Source organism: Pan paniscus, chromosome 2 (genome assembly GCF_029289425.2).
Source record: "Pan paniscus chromosome 2, NHGRI_mPanPan1-v2.0_pri, whole genome shotgun sequence".
Lineage (NCBI taxonomy): Eukaryota > Metazoa > Chordata > Mammalia > Primates > Hominidae > Pan > Pan paniscus.
Window position 1 is genome coordinate 158,284,012 of NC_085926.1, and position 19,944 is coordinate 158,303,955.

General features: G+C 36.9%; 1 protein-coding gene across 2 annotated transcripts in view; it reads right to left on the reverse strand.

Moving 5' to 3' along the window:
• IFT80 (intraflagellar transport 80) overlaps positions 1-19,944 on the reverse strand; it is a 142,411-nt gene that overhangs the window by 90,448 nt on the left and 32,019 nt on the right. For both annotated transcript variants that reach the window (XM_055110635.2, XM_055110634.2), the window contains exons 7-9: positions 18,542-18,651; positions 9,987-10,076; positions 8,508-8,645 (exon numbers count right to left, since the gene is read on the reverse strand). In XM_055110635.2, coding sequence (XP_054966610.1) covers positions 8,508-8,645; positions 9,987-10,076; positions 18,542-18,651 — 338 coding nt within the window. The remainder of the gene's footprint in view (positions 1-8,507; positions 8,646-9,986; positions 10,077-18,541; positions 18,652-19,944) is intronic.

Genomic DNA, 19,944 nt, shown 5'->3' on the forward strand with positions numbered 1-19,944 from the left:
AGAAAGGCTCACACTACACAAAATCATCTAAAGAGGAAGGAAAAGATGACCCAAATATACTATCCAACAACAATGGGTATACCTTTAGCCATACATTCAAAGACATGGGTACACAATTTTACTTACGTGAGATCATAGAGTAACATGCTGTCCTATAACCCAGTCTTTTTACTAAATAACATCACAAGTATCTTTCCAGGTGATTAAACATGATTCTTCTTCTCCATTTTTAAAGAGTTGAGGGTATTGCACTTTAGGTATATAGAATAATAACCAATCAGTCTCCTGCTCATGGACATTTATTTTAACTTTTCACTATTAATACTGTGATGAAAACTGATATGCATATATCTTTGTGTACTTACACAATGATCTCTTTAAAGAAAATTCCTAGAAGAGAGATTCCTGAGTCAAGGGATATGTGCATCTGACATTTGCATATGTATTATCAAAATACCCTTCAAAAACTCAAATCACTCTATATTTCCACTAATACCATATAAGCAAAGCAGCTCATTTCCTCCTGCTCAAGTGAAACTGAGGGTTTTAAGTCATTATTAATCTTTTCAACTTATTGGGTAAAATATATCATTTTATTTATTTACTTCTTTATTTTATATTTATTTATTAGTTAAATTGAACATCCTTTCATGTTTTTATTGGCCATTTACATTTGTCTATGAACTATTCATGCCTTTTGGCCATTTTTCTAGATAATTTCTTGAACAATGAAATTCAAACAGGTAGCTTTCCCACTCTACTCTGCCTTGAGAATCACTGCAGTAGTTTAGCATAGCTCTGAAATGTGCAAAGCTGATTTTTACAAACTCATGTTCAATTATTTAAAATAAACTTTTGATATGTAAGGAATAACAATAGCAGAACAGCTGCTATTAGATCTGCCTTCTCACAGATAACACCTATGTACTCCAGACAAAATACAAAAACAAGTATTTGAACACTGGACACAATCAAAAGTAGGCAGACAGCCACTTTGGAAAACAATTTGGCAGGTCCTCAAAGAGTTAAACATAGGGTTACACTTGTCGTAGCAATTCTACTTCTAAGTATACACTCCAGAAAAATTAAAATATGTCCACACAAAAATAAAAACATGTGTTCACACATTCATAGCAGCATTATTTCTAATAACCAAATTTTGATACCACTAAGTGTCCATTAACTGATTAATAAAATGTATTATAAACATATGATGAAATATTATTTGTCTATAAAAAAGAATAAAGTACTGGATACATGGATTAATCTTGAAAACACGCTAACTGAAAGAAGCCAGTCACAAAAGGCCACATAATGTGTTATTTCATTTATATGAAATGTCCAAACTTGACAAATCTATAGGAAAAAAAGTAGATTAGTGGTTGCCAGGGACTAGGAATAGAGTAGGGAAAAATAGGGATTGACAGTTAATGGGTACACAATTCCTTTTAGAGGAGAGGAAAATGTTCTAAAATTAGAGTTTTGTAACGGTTGCACAACCCTATGAATATAGTAAAAAACACTTTTTTTAATTGGGTACATTTTAAATGGGTAAAATGTGTCATATACAAATTGTATCCTGATAAATTTGTTTCTTTAAAAAAGCAGCCAGAAACTTGAGTCAATGGTTGAAAGAAGAGAACAGGGCTGGGCACGGTGGCTCACCCTATAATCCCAGCACTTTGGGAGGCCGAAGCGAGTGGATCACCTGAGGTCAGGAGTTCGAGACCAGTCTGGCCAACATGGAAAAACCCCGTCTCTAATAAAAAATGCAAAAATTAGCTGGGCACTGTGGCAGGCGCCTGTAATCCCAGCTACTTGGGAGGCTGAGGCAGGAGAATCTCTTGAACCCAGGAGGCAGAGGTTGCAGTGAGCCGAGATCGCTCCACTGCACTCCAGCCTGGGTAACAGAGCTAGACTCCCTCTCAAAAAGAAAAAAAAAAGGAACACTGCACCTCAACTAAAAATTTGTGAAGAGCTCTCAAACACTAAATAGAAATTTGATAAATTTGTGGAAAATGCTAGGGTATAGATCATTCCTGGAGATTAGATTCTTATATATCTGATATTGAAATTCTTTCACAAAATCTGGCCCTGGATAAATACTACTTTAAGTTACAGATTATGAGAGAAACAAAAAGAAACAAGGGGCTACATTTAAGGGTAACATTTCCAGATTCAAGAAAACATGTAATTTTTAAAAGAAGCTTTGGCAAGTTTTTTTTCGAAAGAGAAAACATTGTGTGAGAAAAGCAGCTGACATAAGCTGACTTAAATTTTCAGGTCTAAATTGACACCATTAAGAGTAAGGTGGGTCAACTTACTCTAAGCTGACACCAGCAGTTACCATATCTACTTACTTGGTAAGAAGAAAAGGTGAAGAGTCTCAATAAGCGATGCCCTTCTTATCTTTCATCACACTAACCTGCTTTGACCCTCCAGACATTAGTTCTCATTACTAACAGCAGCCTGTTCCTGTTTTTAAAATTTATTACAACTATAATTAAATAACTGAGTGTATAATTAATGTTTTAATATATGTCTTATCAACAAGAAAGTAAACTCTATAAAGGCAATTTCTGCTTGGGATTCTTAAAAAAGATATGCAGAGGCCGGGCACGGTGGCTCATGCCTGTAATCCTAGCACTTTGGGAGGCCAAGACGAACGGATCACTTGAGCTCACGAGATCAAGACCAGCCTGGGCAATATGGTGAAACCCCGTATCTACTAAAAATACAAAAAATTAGCTGGGAGTGGTGGTGGACGCCTGTAGTCTCAGCTACTTGGGAGGCTGAGGCACAAGAATCACTTGAACCCGGGAGGCAGAGATTGCAGTGAGCTGAGATAGTGCCACTGCACTCCAGCCTGGGTGACAGAGCAAGACTCTGTCTCAAAAAAAAAAAAAAAAAAAGGATATGCAGAAAGTATTTACATACTTTTTTTTAACTCAAAATGCTCATAGCATTTATATCTTAGTGAGTAGAATTATTCCCCAATAAAGATGTATGTCACCAGGCAGGGCGCGGTGGCTCATGCCTGTAATCTCAGCACTTTGGGAGGCCGAGGCAGGTGGATCACAAGGTCAAGAGATTGAGACCATCCTGGCCAACATGGGGAAGCCCCACCTCTACTAAAAATACAAAAATTAGCTGGGCGTGGTGATGTGTGCGTGTAGTCCCAGTTACTTGTGAGGCTGGAGCAGGAGAATCGCTTGAATCCAGGAGGTGGAAATAGCAGTGAGCCGAGATTGTGCCACTGCACTCCAGCCTGGCTACAGAGTGAGGCTCCGTTTCAAAAAAAAAAATGTATGTTACCTGAAAAATAGTTTCCCATATTTTAACTAATACATATTTCTAAAATAAATTGATAGCTTCAAAAGACAACATTTCTTAAAAAGAGAAAGAAGGCTGAATTACATGATTAGAGAATCTAGGGAAAGCTAAATAAAATAAAGGATAAAGCTATTTTTTCCCTTTTCAAAACCTGTACATTTTATTTGAAAATGTACATTTTTTAAATGTACATTTTGAAAATGTACATTTTTTAAATGTACATTTTGAAAATGTAGATATGCAGAAAAGAAGAAAAATCACCTATCACCACTTATGACTAAATCACCAAACTCCAGACATAACCATTGTTAAAATTTGTTATATCACGTCAGACTATTTTTCTGTTCATTTATACAGATATATACTAATAAGATCACCCTATGCATAAAGTTTGTAACTACTTTTTCCTTGTGGTCATATATTTTAAAACATTTTCATGGTATTATAAAAGTAATTATCATTTTTAATAACAATATAATAATTCATTATAAGAATTATATTCCATAATTAAGTTAAATAATATCTTACTGTTAGAGTTTAGATTGCTTTTCATTTGTTAAATTATAAAGAATGTTCCACTAAGCCTTCTTTATCTTATTATTACCTTAGGATAAATCCTAAAACTGGAATTGCTGGGTTAAAGTATATGTTTATTTCTTGGGCTTTTGATATATAGTATCAAAATATCCTCCAGAAAGATTTGACCAAATATATATATACACATATATTATATGTATATATAATATATATATTTGTATATATTATATATAGTATATATAGACATACATGAATACATACATATGCATACATACACACATAAATAACACATTAAGTAACTCATAAAAATCGAAATATTAATTAACTCATAAAAATCTAAATGATAACTGTATAAAAGGATATATTACAGGGTTAATACAAACCTTGCAAAAAGAAATGATTGCATAAATGAATTCCAAATCCTTTTGTGAAAATACACAAGGCAGAAAATGAGCAAAAAAACTATTGATAATTCAATGAATGAAAGTTAAGTGTTTGAATAGTATTTACAACTAGCTATTCTGAAAGAATCAGTCTAGAACATTAAGAGATAATACCATCACACATATGATTCATATACTATCAACATTTTTGCTGCAGCAAAGTGGCAGACATAACCCAATAGTAATTTTTTTTTTTTTTTTTGAGACAGAGTCTCGCTCTGTCACCCAGGCTGGAGTGCAGTGGTGCGATCTTGGCTCACTGCAAGCTCTGCCTCCCGGGTTCATGCCGTTCTCCTGCCTCAGCACCCGCCACCACGCCCGGCTAATTTTGTTTTTGTATTTTTAGTAGAGACGGGGTTTCACCATGTTAGCCAGGATGGTATCGATCTCCTGACCTCGTGATCTGCCTGCCTCGGCCTCCCAAAGTGCTGGGATTACAGGCGTGAGCCACCACGCCCGGCCCCCAACAGTAATTTTAAATGAAGAAGATGCTTAGAACAAGTCAGAAGAATAAATTACCTGAGATTTTTAAGAAATGTAATTTTTTCTATTATACTATTCTTTTTTGGTATCACCTGCATTATAGTTTGCTATTTCATCTCCAAATTCAAGGTATTTTTTCTACAGTAGACTAAGCATTGCCCATTTCAGGACTTAAAAGGAATATCAAGCATCTCACTAAGTCTTCCTTCAAGTGCCCTCTGAGGACAGCCTGCATAAAGACAACTAGGAAACTTCCTAAAAATACCACTTCACAGAGCCTCATTCTCTGAGATTTTGATTCTCCATATTGCAAATAGTGCCCAAGAATGTGTATTTTTGCAATACCAAGTGATGCTTATGAATGCTGAAATTTAGGTAACTTGGTTTACTATCGTAATGATTGAACAGGGCATCACATCATGAAAGGGCATTATCCTCAGGCGAACACCCAGACAATAAGGAATGGAAACTCAGGTAATTATTCTTGTCTCTTTCTACTTATACAGCAAGGATTTATCTCCTGAACCTGTCTATTTCTTTCCATCTCCACTGCTACTTCCCTATTATTCAGGCCAACATCACCATTTTCTTGTACTACAACAGCTCCTAATTAGCCATCCTGCCTCTAGTGTACCTCTACTCTAATCTGTCCTCTATGATGATCTTAGAGTATGCTTCCCCAAAAATGCCAAATCTAGTAAGGTAACTATCTAAAATGGATCAGTGACTCACCATTGCCCATAAGATAAACTCCAAACTATTGTGGCCATACTAAATTCTTAATTTTTCTAATAAACTATGATTCCTCACCTTTGTTTATTCTATTCCTTCTCTCGAATCACTGTTCCTTTCACCTCAAAGCAGTATTTCCAACATTTGAATACTACCATGTTACTACACACCATCCATGGCTCTCTACTGACTAATATACTCAATTTCCAACCTCACTGTTTTTCAGCTGTTCAAAGAAAATCTTATATTAGACACTCAAACAGTATAACCGGAACTGCTCTGGTTGCAGGTAGTGAGAGAGATCAGGGGCTCAACTCCCTCACCTCTTTTCTACCCCACAGCAACCCCAAAGGAGGCTCCACAGAACAGAATTAGATTTTAAAAGACTGAAATCTGGATTCTGTTGCATGGCAAACACTTTAGTCCATCTATCTTTTCTGTATTATCTCCTGGTATTATGCCATGAAAATTTTACAGACATTGCACAAAAAGCACCATACTCTTTTGTACTTGATTCACAAGAGGTTTCTTTTGCCTGTAACTCTCTTCCCCAACTTTGTCTCCTTGGAGAACTACTAATTCTTCAAGGCTCTGCTCTCTAGTCAATGTCCCACAGGCTGAGTTAGGCTCTTCCACACCTTTGCAGTGCTTGTATAAAAAACTTCCTGTATAGCACTTGTCATAATGTACTGTAAGTCTTATAGTCTAATTCTCCACTAGACTGTCAACAACTTGAGTAAAAGTCTTTATATCTTTTTCTTATTTATACCCCCAGTTTCTAGAACACTGTCTGATGAGTAGTATATATTCAATGTCTATTAAATAAAAGATAGATGTTAACATTCTAAATAAAACAACTAGATGCTTAACGAGGTAAACCTTTAATAAGTTTTTAAAATTTTAAAATATTTTAATCAAAATGACAAAATAAAATTATGTTTAAATTGGCTTATTAATAAATTGTTGAGTATCTACTGTGTTGTACAGATAATACAGAATTATTGAACTATTGGATTTTATAAACTAGGGAGTCAAAAATAATATACATGAAACTAAAATTGACAATGTAAGAATGTAATACATTGTGAAAATGAGACTACACATTCTATAGATTTAGAATCATTGATAGGGAAAATCAGAGGTAAAAGCTCCTTAAGTGATTAGATGGGATGATCTAACATCCTGATGTTGTAATTGAGAAAGGAGGGACCTAGCAGAAAAGAAATTAGAAAAATATACAAACAAACTTTAGAGTCAATGGAAGGCATGATCAAAGGAAGTCAAACTTGAGACAGGCCTTTAAGAATGAGTGGTTAAGAATGAGTGGAACTTGGGCTGGGCTGGGTGGCTCACAGCTGTAATCCCAGCACTTCGGGAGGCTGAGGTGGGTGGATCACTATGTCAGGAGATCGACACCATCCTGGCTAACACAGTGAAACCCCGTCTCCGCTAAAAACACACCAAAAAAACTAGCCGGGCGTGGTGACGAGTGCCTGTAGTCCCAGCTGCTAGGGAGGCTAAGGTAGGAGAATGGCGTGAACCTGGTAGGCGGAGCTTGCAGTGATCTGAGACCGCACCACTGCACTCCAGCCTGGGCGACAGAGCAAGGCTCCGTCTCAAAAAAAAAAATGAATAAATAAAATAAAATAAAAAGAATGAGTGGGACTCACTATGGTCTAAGACAGAAATCAAAGTATTCCATGAAATGAGAAAATGAGTAGGGATGTTAGTAAGAGGCAGGAAAGGTTCAAAAGCCAGTGTTCAATGTGAGTGGAACACACTTAGAGAGTTGTGGGGGAAAAGACTGAATGGATTTTATGGCACCAGGTTTCAAACAGCTTTTAAAGCCAGGCAGAGGACTTCATATTTTATGTGACAGAAAACAAGTAACCAGAAATCTTAATAGATTAAAAGCTCTAAAAATTCTGTCTTATTCTGCATTAGAGGCAAATAAGCCACAGAACAATTTTATGATTTCCCCAGTTAGGAATAGTATAAAACAGCCGCACTCAAACTCTTTTTACCACATAATGCTGCTGCTTTTGGGGTACTTCAACGAACAATTCATTCAAGTACAATGGGTAAATGCTGCTGAGCTTGGCTATTTCCCCAGGTTCTAAACAGAATTTGTATGAAGGAGGGCATATTCTCTTGTGAGGAAAAATTCTTGCATGTATTCAAATATGAATTCTTGATAAAGAAAAATATGCCCTTTGGTTATTTATTTATTTATTTAGAGACAGGGTCTAATTCTCATCGAGGCTGGAGTACAGTGGCATGATTATAGCTTGCTACAGCCTCCACCTCCTGGGCTCCAGTGAGCCTCCCACCTCAGTCTTCCCAGTAGCTGGGACCACAGGTATGCACCATCATGCCTGGCAAATTTTTCAATTTTTTTTATACAGACAGAGTTTCACTCTGTTACCCGGGCTGGTCTCAAACTCCTGGGCTCAAGCAATCCTCCCTCCTTGGACTCCGGAAGTGCTGGGATTACAGGCATGAAACACCACATCCAGCCATGTCCTCTGGTCTTAAAATGACTATTTTTCCAATGCACTATTAATTTCTTACACAAAATATGCAATCGAGATTTCGTATGAAACATATTGACAGCAAAAAAAAATAAAAGTTTATAAGCTTCAAGTCAGTGAGAGGTTAGAAAAAAAAAGTTTAAAACTGAATTTTCCATATTGAATGGGCATAAATTTTAATACTCTAACTACTTCATCCTTCACAATCATGCTCAAAATAATACTTTCAGAAAGACAAATAGTAGAGATCGTGCCCATTCTTCAAACTTAAACAGATTTTGGTCCCATATATCTGGAATTGATTGAACCAGCATATTAAGAAGACAAATCAGAAAGATTCAACCAGATGCATCCATTGAAAATGTTTTTTAAAGACTGAGAACCATGTGTGTTGTGCATTACCACATTTATGACAGCACATCTGTGATTGCTCACCACTATAACTTACCCCAGTTTTATCACACAAGCGTAAAGTATGAAACGATCCAACAGCAAATAATTCTCCATCTGGAGCCCAGGCAACTGAAGTAATGGGATGTTCATGAGGTTGTGAATTGTACAGTGGGCGGCCGTAACTATCCCATACCTACAAAAGCAATTTTTAAAAATCTTTTATAATATCAGGGAGAAGTTTGCAAAAACTAAAAGAAAAATAAATAAATAAAATAAAAATGTTTTATAACAGACACCACACAAAAACAAGTTTGTCTTCCAGTAAGGTAGTAAATAAAAATTTAGAAATCAGCACTTTATATATTAGCAATTAAACGTCTTTACTATCACACAAGGGGAAAACAAAGCTGTATTCCTTTAAGCCTAAATGTCTCAAAAAGAAACTATTTTATAACATTGTCATAATTTTCAGATTTTACTAAATCTCTGAACATAAAATCTACCCATTTTAAGTCCTTTTAAATATAATAGTACATTTTGAAATGTTTAGTTCTTAGTTTTGTTTTGTTTTTTGAATTTTAGAGACAGGGTCTCACTCTGCGGCCCAGGCTGGAGTACAGTAGCATGATCATAGCTCACTGCAGTCTTGATCTCCTGGGCTCAAGAGATCTTCCTGCTTTAGCCTTCCAAATAAGCAAGGACTACAGGTACATGCTGCCATACTTGGCTAATTTTTAAATTTTTGTAGAGATGGGGTCTTGTTATATTGCCTAGGCTATTCTCCAACTCCTGGTCTCAAGTAACCCTACTGCCTTGGCCTCTCAAAGTACTGGGGTTATAGGTATGAGCTACCATACCTAGCTTGCTTACCATTTTGCTTAAATTTTTTCTCCCTGTAAGGGCTCTACCTACTTTCTCTAAAAGTATTTATTTCAATTTAATTGCCTCTAACTCTAGTTATTAATACATTAAACCTTATTCCTCTCTACAAATTATTTTGACCTGAAATTGATCAATATTTAGTAAACCAGCAGGGTTAATTTTTAAAAACATACTGAACTGACTTAAATTGAGTCACGGTAAAATTAGGGGCTATACTGATATTGTTACTTATTAAATATCAAACTCTATAGATCAATGAGATAGTCTTTCTTTTTCTGAGAGAGAGAGGGTCTCACTTTGTTGCTCAGGCTGGAATGCAGTGGCACAATTATGGCTCACTGCAGCCTCAACCACCTGTGCTCAAGTGATCCACTCACCTCAGCCTCCCAAGTAGCTGGGACCACAGATGTGCTCCATCACAACTGGCTAATTTTTTTTTGTAGAGGTAGGGCCTCACTGTGTTGTCCAGGCTAATGAGATAGTTTTTATGAAGTCCATGCTTTAAAATACCACTTAACATTATAAAATAATTTGCTAAATTACTGGAGTAAAAAGACATGGCTAAAGTAAAAAACTAAAAGAATATTCTTATATGCTAAGTACTTATAAATTTGATTATTTCAGCCAAGTGATAAATCTAAACATTACATACCTTATATTTACAGTCTTCACCAGCAGATAAAATAAGGTCATTGACTGAGTTCCAATCTACTTTTAAAATAATGCCATCATGAGCTTTCCACTGTGAGAAAAAAGAATAAGATATTAATTATAAGTTTAAAAGCACTTAAGTTTTTTTCTGTAAGAAATATATTTTGCCTCTTTCTAATGACTCCTTTGTCATCTTCTCAGGGATTCCTATCTTCCTTTTATAGCCAATGTACAATACCTCATTTGCTTGTTTCATTTGTAATTTACACTAATGTAAGCACCTAGCACCTAAGACATCCACTATATAGCCTCAAACCTTATGAATTTCCTCAGTTGCCTGGACTCCAGATGGAAAATGACTTGCTGCTGAACTATTTCAAGCCGGACATTTGTACAATAACACTGAATGAATATGTTATGTATTCCAAAAATGTCAACTGAATCCAAATCTTGCTTTCTCCTTCATATAGCAGATCCCATTACTGATATTGCCTTCATGCTTGTTTACTTATTTATTTAATTTATTTATTTATTTATTTTTGAGACAGGGTCTCACTGTCACGCAGGTTGGAGTTCAATGATGTGATCAGGGCAACTGCAGTCTCGACCTCCCACATTCAAGCAATCCTCCTGCCTCAGCCTCCCAAGTAGCTGGGACTACAGGGACGTGCCACCACACCCAGCTACTTTTTTTTTTTTTTTCATTTTTGGTAGATAACTCTTGCTAGGCTTGCTAGGCTAGTCTCAAGCTCCTGGGCTCAAGTAATCCTCCTGCCTTGGCCTCAGCGGATTACAGGCGTGAGCCACCATGTTTAGCCCCCCTCAACCATTTTTTTTTTAAACTTGTGCACAAACATCTTTACTACCCTCTTCATTTCATTCTGTTCATCATATTCTTCTAAGTTTCATTCATTTTATCTTCATGTGTCTGGTTTACAACTGGACTACTCTGAGAAACTGCTGCTGTATTTACCATGTAACAAAAAGATGTTTTCCATAGATAAGTACATATTCTATACATTCATTCTTTGGTATACAGTCATTCTTTGGTATCTGTGGGGGATTGGTTCCAGTACCTCCCATTGATATGAAAATCGTTAAGTTCTGCCTTGGCCTCCCAAAGTGCTGGGATTACAGGCATGAGCCACTGTGCCCAGCCATAGATTCTTAAGAGTTTCATTTTAAAGGAACAAAATAAATATTGCGTGTTCAAGATTTATGAATAAAATATGATTTAAATTTTCCTTACACTGTAATTTAGGGTATCAACATATATTACAAATATTTGCATATTGTTATACATATAATAATTTTTATTTATTTATTAATTTATTAGGCATTTTGTAAAATTCCTTTGAACAAGAAGCTCCTTGAAGGCAGAAACTATGTTCTGTTTCATTTTGACTATCTCATACCTACCACAGTGCCTGGTATATAATAGGTATGCATTACATTTTTATTCAACAAATAAATAAAAATTTCCTCACTATAAGACCAAGCTCGAGGTGTTGAGAAGGCCTTAAAAGACATGAGGTATATACTTCTGAACTGCATTCCACAAGCAAGAATTAATTAAGCACACTTTTTTGTGGACAATCCTAATTTGAATGTTTTTATGCTCAAGAAGAATTGCAGCTGCTTTAGTCTCCCAAAAGGAATAGATAATTTGCATGAAGTTACTAATTATACTTTAAGTCCTGTTTCTCTCTAGCTAATTTTGGCAATGGATACTTTGATTCACTCTACTACCTCCTGGCCCAAAGGTTCTACTGAACCACTAAGCCATATTTTACTTGACCAATTGTGATATAACCAGCTTCCTGAGTTTCATTTATATAAGCCTAATTACAGGTATCTAAACAAATTTACAGGGACACCATTCCAAGATGGCTGAATAGGAACAGCTCTAGTCTGCAGCTCCCAGTGTGATCGACACAGAAGACGGGTGATTTCTGCATTTTCAACTGAGCTCTGAAGAGAGCAGTGGTTCTCCCAGCACGGCGTTTGAGCTCCACGAATGGACAGACTGCCTCCTCAAGTGGGTCCTTGACCCCCGTGTAGCCTAACTGGGAGACAGTTAGGGGCCGATTGACACCTCATACAGGCAGGTGCCCCTCTGGGACTAAGCTTCCAGAGGAAGGATCAGGCAGCAATATTTGCTGTTCTGCAATATTTGCTATTCTGCAGCCTCTGCTGGTGATACCCAGGCAAACAGGGCCTGAAGTGGACCTCCAGCAAACTCCAACAGACCTGCAGTTGAGGGTCCTGACTGTTAGAAGGAAAACTAACAAACAGAAAGGAATAGCATCAACATCAACAAAAAGGACATCCACACCAAAACACCATCTGTAGGTCACCAACATCAAAGACCAAAGGTAGATAAAACCACAAAGATGGGGAGAAACCAGAGTAGAAAAGCTGAAAATTCTAAAAACCAGAACACCCCTTCTCCTCCAAAGGATCGCAGCTCCTCGCCAGCAATGGAACAAAGCTGGACAGGGAATGACTTTGACGAGTTGACATAAGTAGGCTTCAGAAGGTCAGTAATAACAAACTTCCCCGAGCTAAAGGAGCATGTCCTAAGCCATCACGAGGAAGCTAAAAACCTTGAAGAAAGATTAGATGAATGGCTAACTAGAATAAACAGCATAGAGAAGACTTTAAATGACCTGATGGAACTGAAAACCATGGCATGAGAACTACTTGACGCATGCACAAGCTTCAGTAGCTGATTCGATCAAGTGGAAGAAAGGCTATCAGTGATTGAAGATCAAATTAATGAAATAAAGTGAGAAGAGAAGTTTAGACAAAAAAGAGTAAAAAGAGACGAACAAAGCCTCCAAGAAATATGGGACTATGTGAAAAGACCAAATCTACATTTGATTGGTGTACCTGAAAGTGATGGGGAGAATGGAACGAAGTTGGAAAACACTCTTCAGGATATTATCCAAGAGAACTTCCCCAACCTAGCAAGGCAGGCCAACATTCAAATTCAGGAAATACAGAGAACACAACAAAGATACTCCTCAAGAAAAGCAACCCCAAGACACATAATTGTCAGATTCACCAAGGTAGAAATGAAGGAAAAAATGTTAAGGGCAGCCAGAAAGAAAGATTGGGTTACCCACAAAGGGAATCCCATCAGACTAACAGCGGATCTCTCAGCAGAAACTCTACAAGCCAGAAGGGAGATTGGGGGCCAATATTCAACATTCTTAAAGGAAAGAATTTTCAACCCTGAATTTCATATCTGACCAAACTAAGCTTCATAAGTGAAGGAGAAATAAAATCCTTTACCGACAAGCAAATGCTGAGAGATTTTGTCACCACCAGGCCTGCCTTACAAGAGCTCCTGAAGGAAGCACTAAACATGGAAAGGAACAACCAGTACCAGCCACTGCAAAAACATGCTGAATTGTAAAGACCATTGATGCTAGGAAGCATCTATGGGCAACTAATGGGCAAAATAACCCAACTAATGGGCAAAATAACCAGCTAACATCATGTCAGGATCAAATTCACACATAACAATACTAACCTTAAATGTAAATGGGCTAAATGCTAAATGCCCCAATTAAAAGACACAGACTGGCAAATTGGATGAAGAATCAAGATCCATCAGTGTGCTGTATTCAGGAGACCCATCTCACATGCAGAGACACACATAGGCTCAAAATAAAGGGATGGAGGAAGATCTACCATGCAAATGGAAAGCAAAAAAAGCAGGGGTTGCAATCCTAGTCCCTGTTAAACAGACTTTAAACCAACAAACATCAAAAGGGACAAAGAAGGCCATTATATAATGGTAAAGGGATCAACTCAACAAGAAGAGCTAACTATCCTAAATACATATGCACCCAATACAGGAGCACCCAGATTCATAAAGCAAGTCCTTAGAGACCTAAAAAGAAACTTGGACTCCCACACAATAATAATGGGAGACTTTAACACCCCACTGTCAATATTAGACAGATCAACAAGACAAAAGGTTAACAAGGATATCCAGGACTTGAACTCAGCTCTGCACCAAGCAGACCCAATAGACATCTACAGAACTCTCCACCCCAAATCAACAGAATATACATTATTCTCAGCACCACACCACACTTATTCCAAAACTGACCGCATAGCAGGAAGTAAAGCACTCCTCAGCAAATTTAAAAGAACAGAAATCACAACAAACTGTCTCTCAGACCACAGTGCAATCAAATTAGAACTCAGGATTAAGAAACTCACTCAAAACCGCTCAACTACATGGAAACTGAACAACCTGCTCCTGAATGACTACTGGGTACATAATGAAATGAAGGCAGAAATAAAGATGTTCTTTGAAACCAATGAGAACAAAGACACAATGTATCAGAATCTTTGGGACACATTTAAAGCAGTGTGTAGAGGGAAATTTATAGCACTAAATGCCCACAAGAGAAAGCAGGAAAGATCTAAAATTGACACCCTAACATCACAATTAAAAGAACTAGAGAAACAAGAGAAAACATATTCAAAAGCTAACAGAAGGCAAGAAATAACTAAGATCAGAGCAGAACTGAAGGAGATAGAGACACAAAAAACTCTTCAAAAAAAATCAATGAATCCAGGAGCTGGTTTTTTGAAAAGATCAACAAAATTGATAGACCACTAGCAAGACTAATAACAAGAAAAGAGAGAAGAATCAAATAGATACAATAAAAAATGATAAAGGGGATATCGCCACCGATTTCACAGAAATACAAACTACCATCAGAGAATACAATAAACACCCCTACGCAAATAAACTAGAAAATCTAGAAGAAATCAATTAACTCCTGGACACATATGCCCTCCCAAGACTAAACCAGGAAGAAGTTGAATAGACTGATAACAGGCTCTGAAATTGAGGCAATAATTAATAACCTACCAATCAAAAAAAGTCCAGGACCAGATGGATTCACAGCCGAATTCTACCAGAGGTACAAAGAGGAGCTGGAACCATTCCTTCTGAAATTATTCCAATCAATAGAAAACGAGGGAATCCTTCCTAACTCATTTTATGAGGCCAGCATCACGCTGATACGAAAGCCTGGCAGAGACACAACCAAAGAAGAGAATTTTAGACCAATATCCCTGATGAACATCGATGCAAAAATCCTCAAAAAAAGTACTGGCGAACTGAATCCAGCAGCACATCAAAAAGCTTATCCACCACGATCAAGTTGGCTTCATCCCTGGGATGCAAGGGGTTCAACATACACAAATAAAGAATGCAATCCATCACATAAACAGAACCAACGACAAAAGCACATGATTATCTCAATAGATGCAGAAAAGGCCTTTGACAAAATTCAACAGCCCTTCATGCTAAAAACTCTCAATAAACTAGGTATTGATGGAACATATCTCAAAATAATAAGAGCTACTTATGACAACCCCACAGCCAATATCATACTGAATGGGCAAAAGCTGGAAGCATTCCCTTTGAAAACTGGCACAAGACAGGGATGCCCTCTCTCACCATTCCTATTCAACATAGTGTTGGAAGTTCTGGCCCGGGCAATCAGGCAAGAGAAGGAAATAAAGGGTATTCAATTAGGAAAAGAGGAAGTCAAATTGTCCCTGTTTGCAGATGACACAATCGCATATTTAGAAAACCCCATCATCTCAGCCCAAAATCTCCTTAAGCTGATAACCAACTTCAGCAAAGTCTCAGGATACAAAATCAGTATGCAAAAATCACAACCATTTCTATACACCAATGACAAACAGAGAGCCAAATCATGAGTGAACTCCCATTCACAATTGCTACACAGATACTAAAATACCTAGGAATCCAACTTACAACGGATGTGAGGGACCTCTTAAAGGAGAACTACAAACCACTGCTCGACAAAATAAAGGAGGACACAAACAAATGGAAGAACATTCCATGCTTATAGATATGAAGAATCAATATCGTGAAAATGGCCATAGTGCCCAAAGAAATTTATAGATCAATGCCATCCCCATCAAACTACCAATCACTTTCTTCACAGAATTGGAAAAAACTACTTTAAAGTTCATACGGAACCAAAAAAGAGCCTGCATTGCCAAGACAATCCTAAGCAAAAAGAACAAAGCTGGAGGCATCACGCTACCTGACTTCAAACTATACTACAAGGCTACCAAAACAGCATGGTACTGGTACCAAAACAGAGATACACACCAATGGAACAGAACAGAGCCCTCAGAAATAACACCATACATTTACAACCATCTGATCTTTGACAAACCTGACAAAAACAAGCAATGGGGAAAGGATTCCCTATTTAATAAATGGTGCTGGGAAAACTGGTTAGCCATATATAGAAAGCTGAAACTGGTTCCCTTCCTTACACCTTATACAAAAATTAATTCAAGATGGGTTAAAGACTTAAATGTTAGACCTAAAACCATAAAAATCCTAGAAGAAAATCTAGGCAATACCATTCAGGACATTGGCATTGGCAAGGACTTCATGACTAATACACCAAAAGCAATGGCAACAAAAGCCAAAATAGACAAATGGGATCTAATTAAACTAAAGAGCTTCTGCACAACAAAAGAAACTACCATCAGAGTGAACAGGCAACCTACAGAATGGGAGAAAATTTTTGCAATCTACCCATCTGACAAAGGGCTAATATCCAGAATCTACAAAGAACTTAAACAAATTTATAAGAAAAAAACAACCCCATCAAAAAGTGGGCAAAGGATATGAACAGACGTTTCTCAAAAGAAGACATTTATGCAGCCAACAGATACATGAAAAAATGCTCACCAACACTAGTCATCAGAGAAATGCAAATCAAACCCACAATGAGATACCATCTCACACCAGTTAGAACGGTGATCATTAAAAAATCAGGAAACAACAGTGCTGGAGAGGATATGGAGAAACAGGAATCCTTTTACACTGTTGGTGGGAGTGTAAACTAGTTCAACCACTGTGGAAGACAGGGTGGCAATTCCTCAAGGATGTAGAACTAGAAATACCATTTGACCCAGCCATCCCATTACTGGGTATATACCCAAAGGATTATAAACCATGCTACTATAAAGACACATGCACACATATATTTATTGTGGCACTATTCACAATAGCAAAGACTTGGAACCAATACAAATGTCCATCAGTGATGGACTGGATTAAGAAAATGTGGCACATATACACCATGGAATACTATGCAGCCGTAATACAGGATGAGTTCATGTCCTTTGCAGGGACATGGATGAAGCTGGAAATCATTATTCTCAGCAAACTATCACAAGGACAGAAAACCAAACACCGCATGTTCTCACTCATAGGTGGGAACTGAACAATAAGAACACTTGTACACAGGACGGGGAACATCACGCACCAGGGCCTGTCGTAAGGTGGGGGGCTGGGGGAGGGATAGCATTAGGAGAAATACCTAATATAAATGATGAGTTAATGGGTGCAGCAAACCTACATGGCACATGTATACCTATGTAACAAACCTGCACATTGTGCACATGTACCCTAGAACTTAAAGTATAATTTAAAAAAAAAGAAAAAAAAACAAATTCACATAACTATAAACTAAAGGTATAAACTAAAAGATTCAACTTGTCTGTTTTTGCTGTATAAATTTCATAGCAGATTTTCAGCGTAGGTAATTGGCATGGAAGGACTTTGACTAAGAGCCATCAAAACTAGTCCTCTTTCCCAGCTTCTTCCCTTTGCCCAAATTCTTTACCTTAGGTGCCTAAGGACAGGGGCTTGTATGTTCTATTCTTGCATGTCCCTATAGTTCCTAGCAGAGTGTTCTGCACACCATAAAAATGTAAATGCATTTTGGCTGTGTAAAATACATATAGCATAATCTGTACAGATGTTATTAATATGGAACCTCAAAGTCATCTCTATGTCCTTATTCCCTAAAATCTACATCTACTCAACTGTGAAAACACTTCTATGCCTGCTGTAGCCTGTCAATGTCTACCAACAAATCTCTTACTCAAGACCTAGTCATTTTACAATGTTTTCCTGGTCTCCTTGGTTGACTAAAAGGTAGAGATGGCATAGCAACTTATAAAAGCATAATAATACAGATAATAACAGGTACTGTATATTGAGTGCTTACTGTATGCCCGGAATTGTCCTTTGCACTTTGCAATTTTAACTCATTTAATCCTTACAGCAATCCTGTTAAGCTGATATTAGTGTCACTAACTAAGAGATGTTCTCATCTCTTAGTTGAGATATTGAAGGCTGACATTCAACAATATTTTATAACTTCCCTAAGGTCATATATAGGTAAGTGAGTGAAGATTTGAACCCAAGTAGCTAACTCCAAAGCCTGTGTTCTTATTAGCAAAACTATGCTGTATCATTATCAAAATGAGTTGGAATAAGGGGAAAACAAACCTTGTTGGAAATATAAAGATATTCCTTGTTCTGTAATAAAGGCTGATTAAACCATGTACTTAAAGACCAGACTGTAAAAAGACCACCCAGAAGAAAGAGACTCCTAAGCAAGTGCCCTCTAGTTTAGCAGTCAGGCAGACCCTGATAACAATTTACAAATGACTGAGAAGTACCTGCAAAACTTTAGCATTTGGTTGAAGAGGTTTAATGATTAGCTGCTTGCCTGCTGTATAAAGAACCTTTTCTGAATCAGGGCCCCACGCTACTGAATACACTGGTGTTCCTGTAAGATGAAAAAAGAAAAAAAATGCTGATAAACTTTAATTATTATGCCTTATAAAAAGAGAGATTGTTAAGAGGATCAAAAAAGCCATATGAGGTGTCATTTCATTTCTTCTCTTTTCAATGGACCTTTCAAATTAGAGTATATAGTCTGATGTTGAAATGCTGACTGGGTTAATATTGACCTTTGAAAATCTACTGTGAGCAACTGACATACTATATTTTTAACTAATTAGGATCTTGCTGAGAAAATATGGAGTTTTTAGAAATTCCATATAGGTGCTATTGAAATACATAAGATAAAATAAATATACTTCATTTTTAATATATAAAGAAATAGCAGAAAAGTCATGATTTATCATTTCCCATCATTGACAGCCATCAGTATGTATTTATTTATTGGCAGCAAATGTTTTTACATTTATTTGCAACTAGTTCAACAAATGATGTTGGTTTAAAGCAGCAGTCTTGGGGCTTGGCTGCACATTGTAATCACCTAGCAAGCTTTTTAAAAATTTTTATTTTTAATTTTTGTGGGTACACAGTAGATATATATATTTATGGGGCACATGAGATCTTTTGATACAGGCATACAATACATAACAATTACATCATGGAAAATGGGGTATCCATCCTCTCAAGCATTTTTCCTTTGTGTTATGAACAATCCAATTGTACTCTCACCCTGTTGTGTTATCAAATACTAGGCCTTATTCATTCATTCATTCTATTTTTGGTACCCATTAACTACCCCACCTCCCTCACAACCCCCTCACTACCTTTCCCAGCATCTTGTTACCATCCTTCTCTCTATCTCCATGGGTTCCATTGTTTTGATTTTTAGATCCCACAAATAAGTGAGAACACGCAATGTTTGTCTTTCTGTGCCTGGCTCATTTCACTCAACATAATGAATGAACTACAGTTCCATCCATGTTGTAGCAAATTATTGAATCTCATTCTTTTTTATGGCTGAATAGTACTCCACTGTATATAAGTACCACATTTTCCTTATCTAGTCATCTGTTGATGGACACTTAGGTTGCCTCCAAATCTTGGTATTGTGAACAGAGTTGCAACAAACACAAAAGTGTAGCTATCTCTTTAATATACTGATTTCCTTTCTTTTGGGTATATACCCAGCAATGGAGTTATAGCCATCAGTATTAAACTGACTCAATGCATAAAGTAACTTAAATTTTACATATTAAAATACAAATGGTATACTCATCTCATAAATTAATTATCATACCTGATGCTACGACAGGCAATAGAACTTCCCCTCACATGCTGC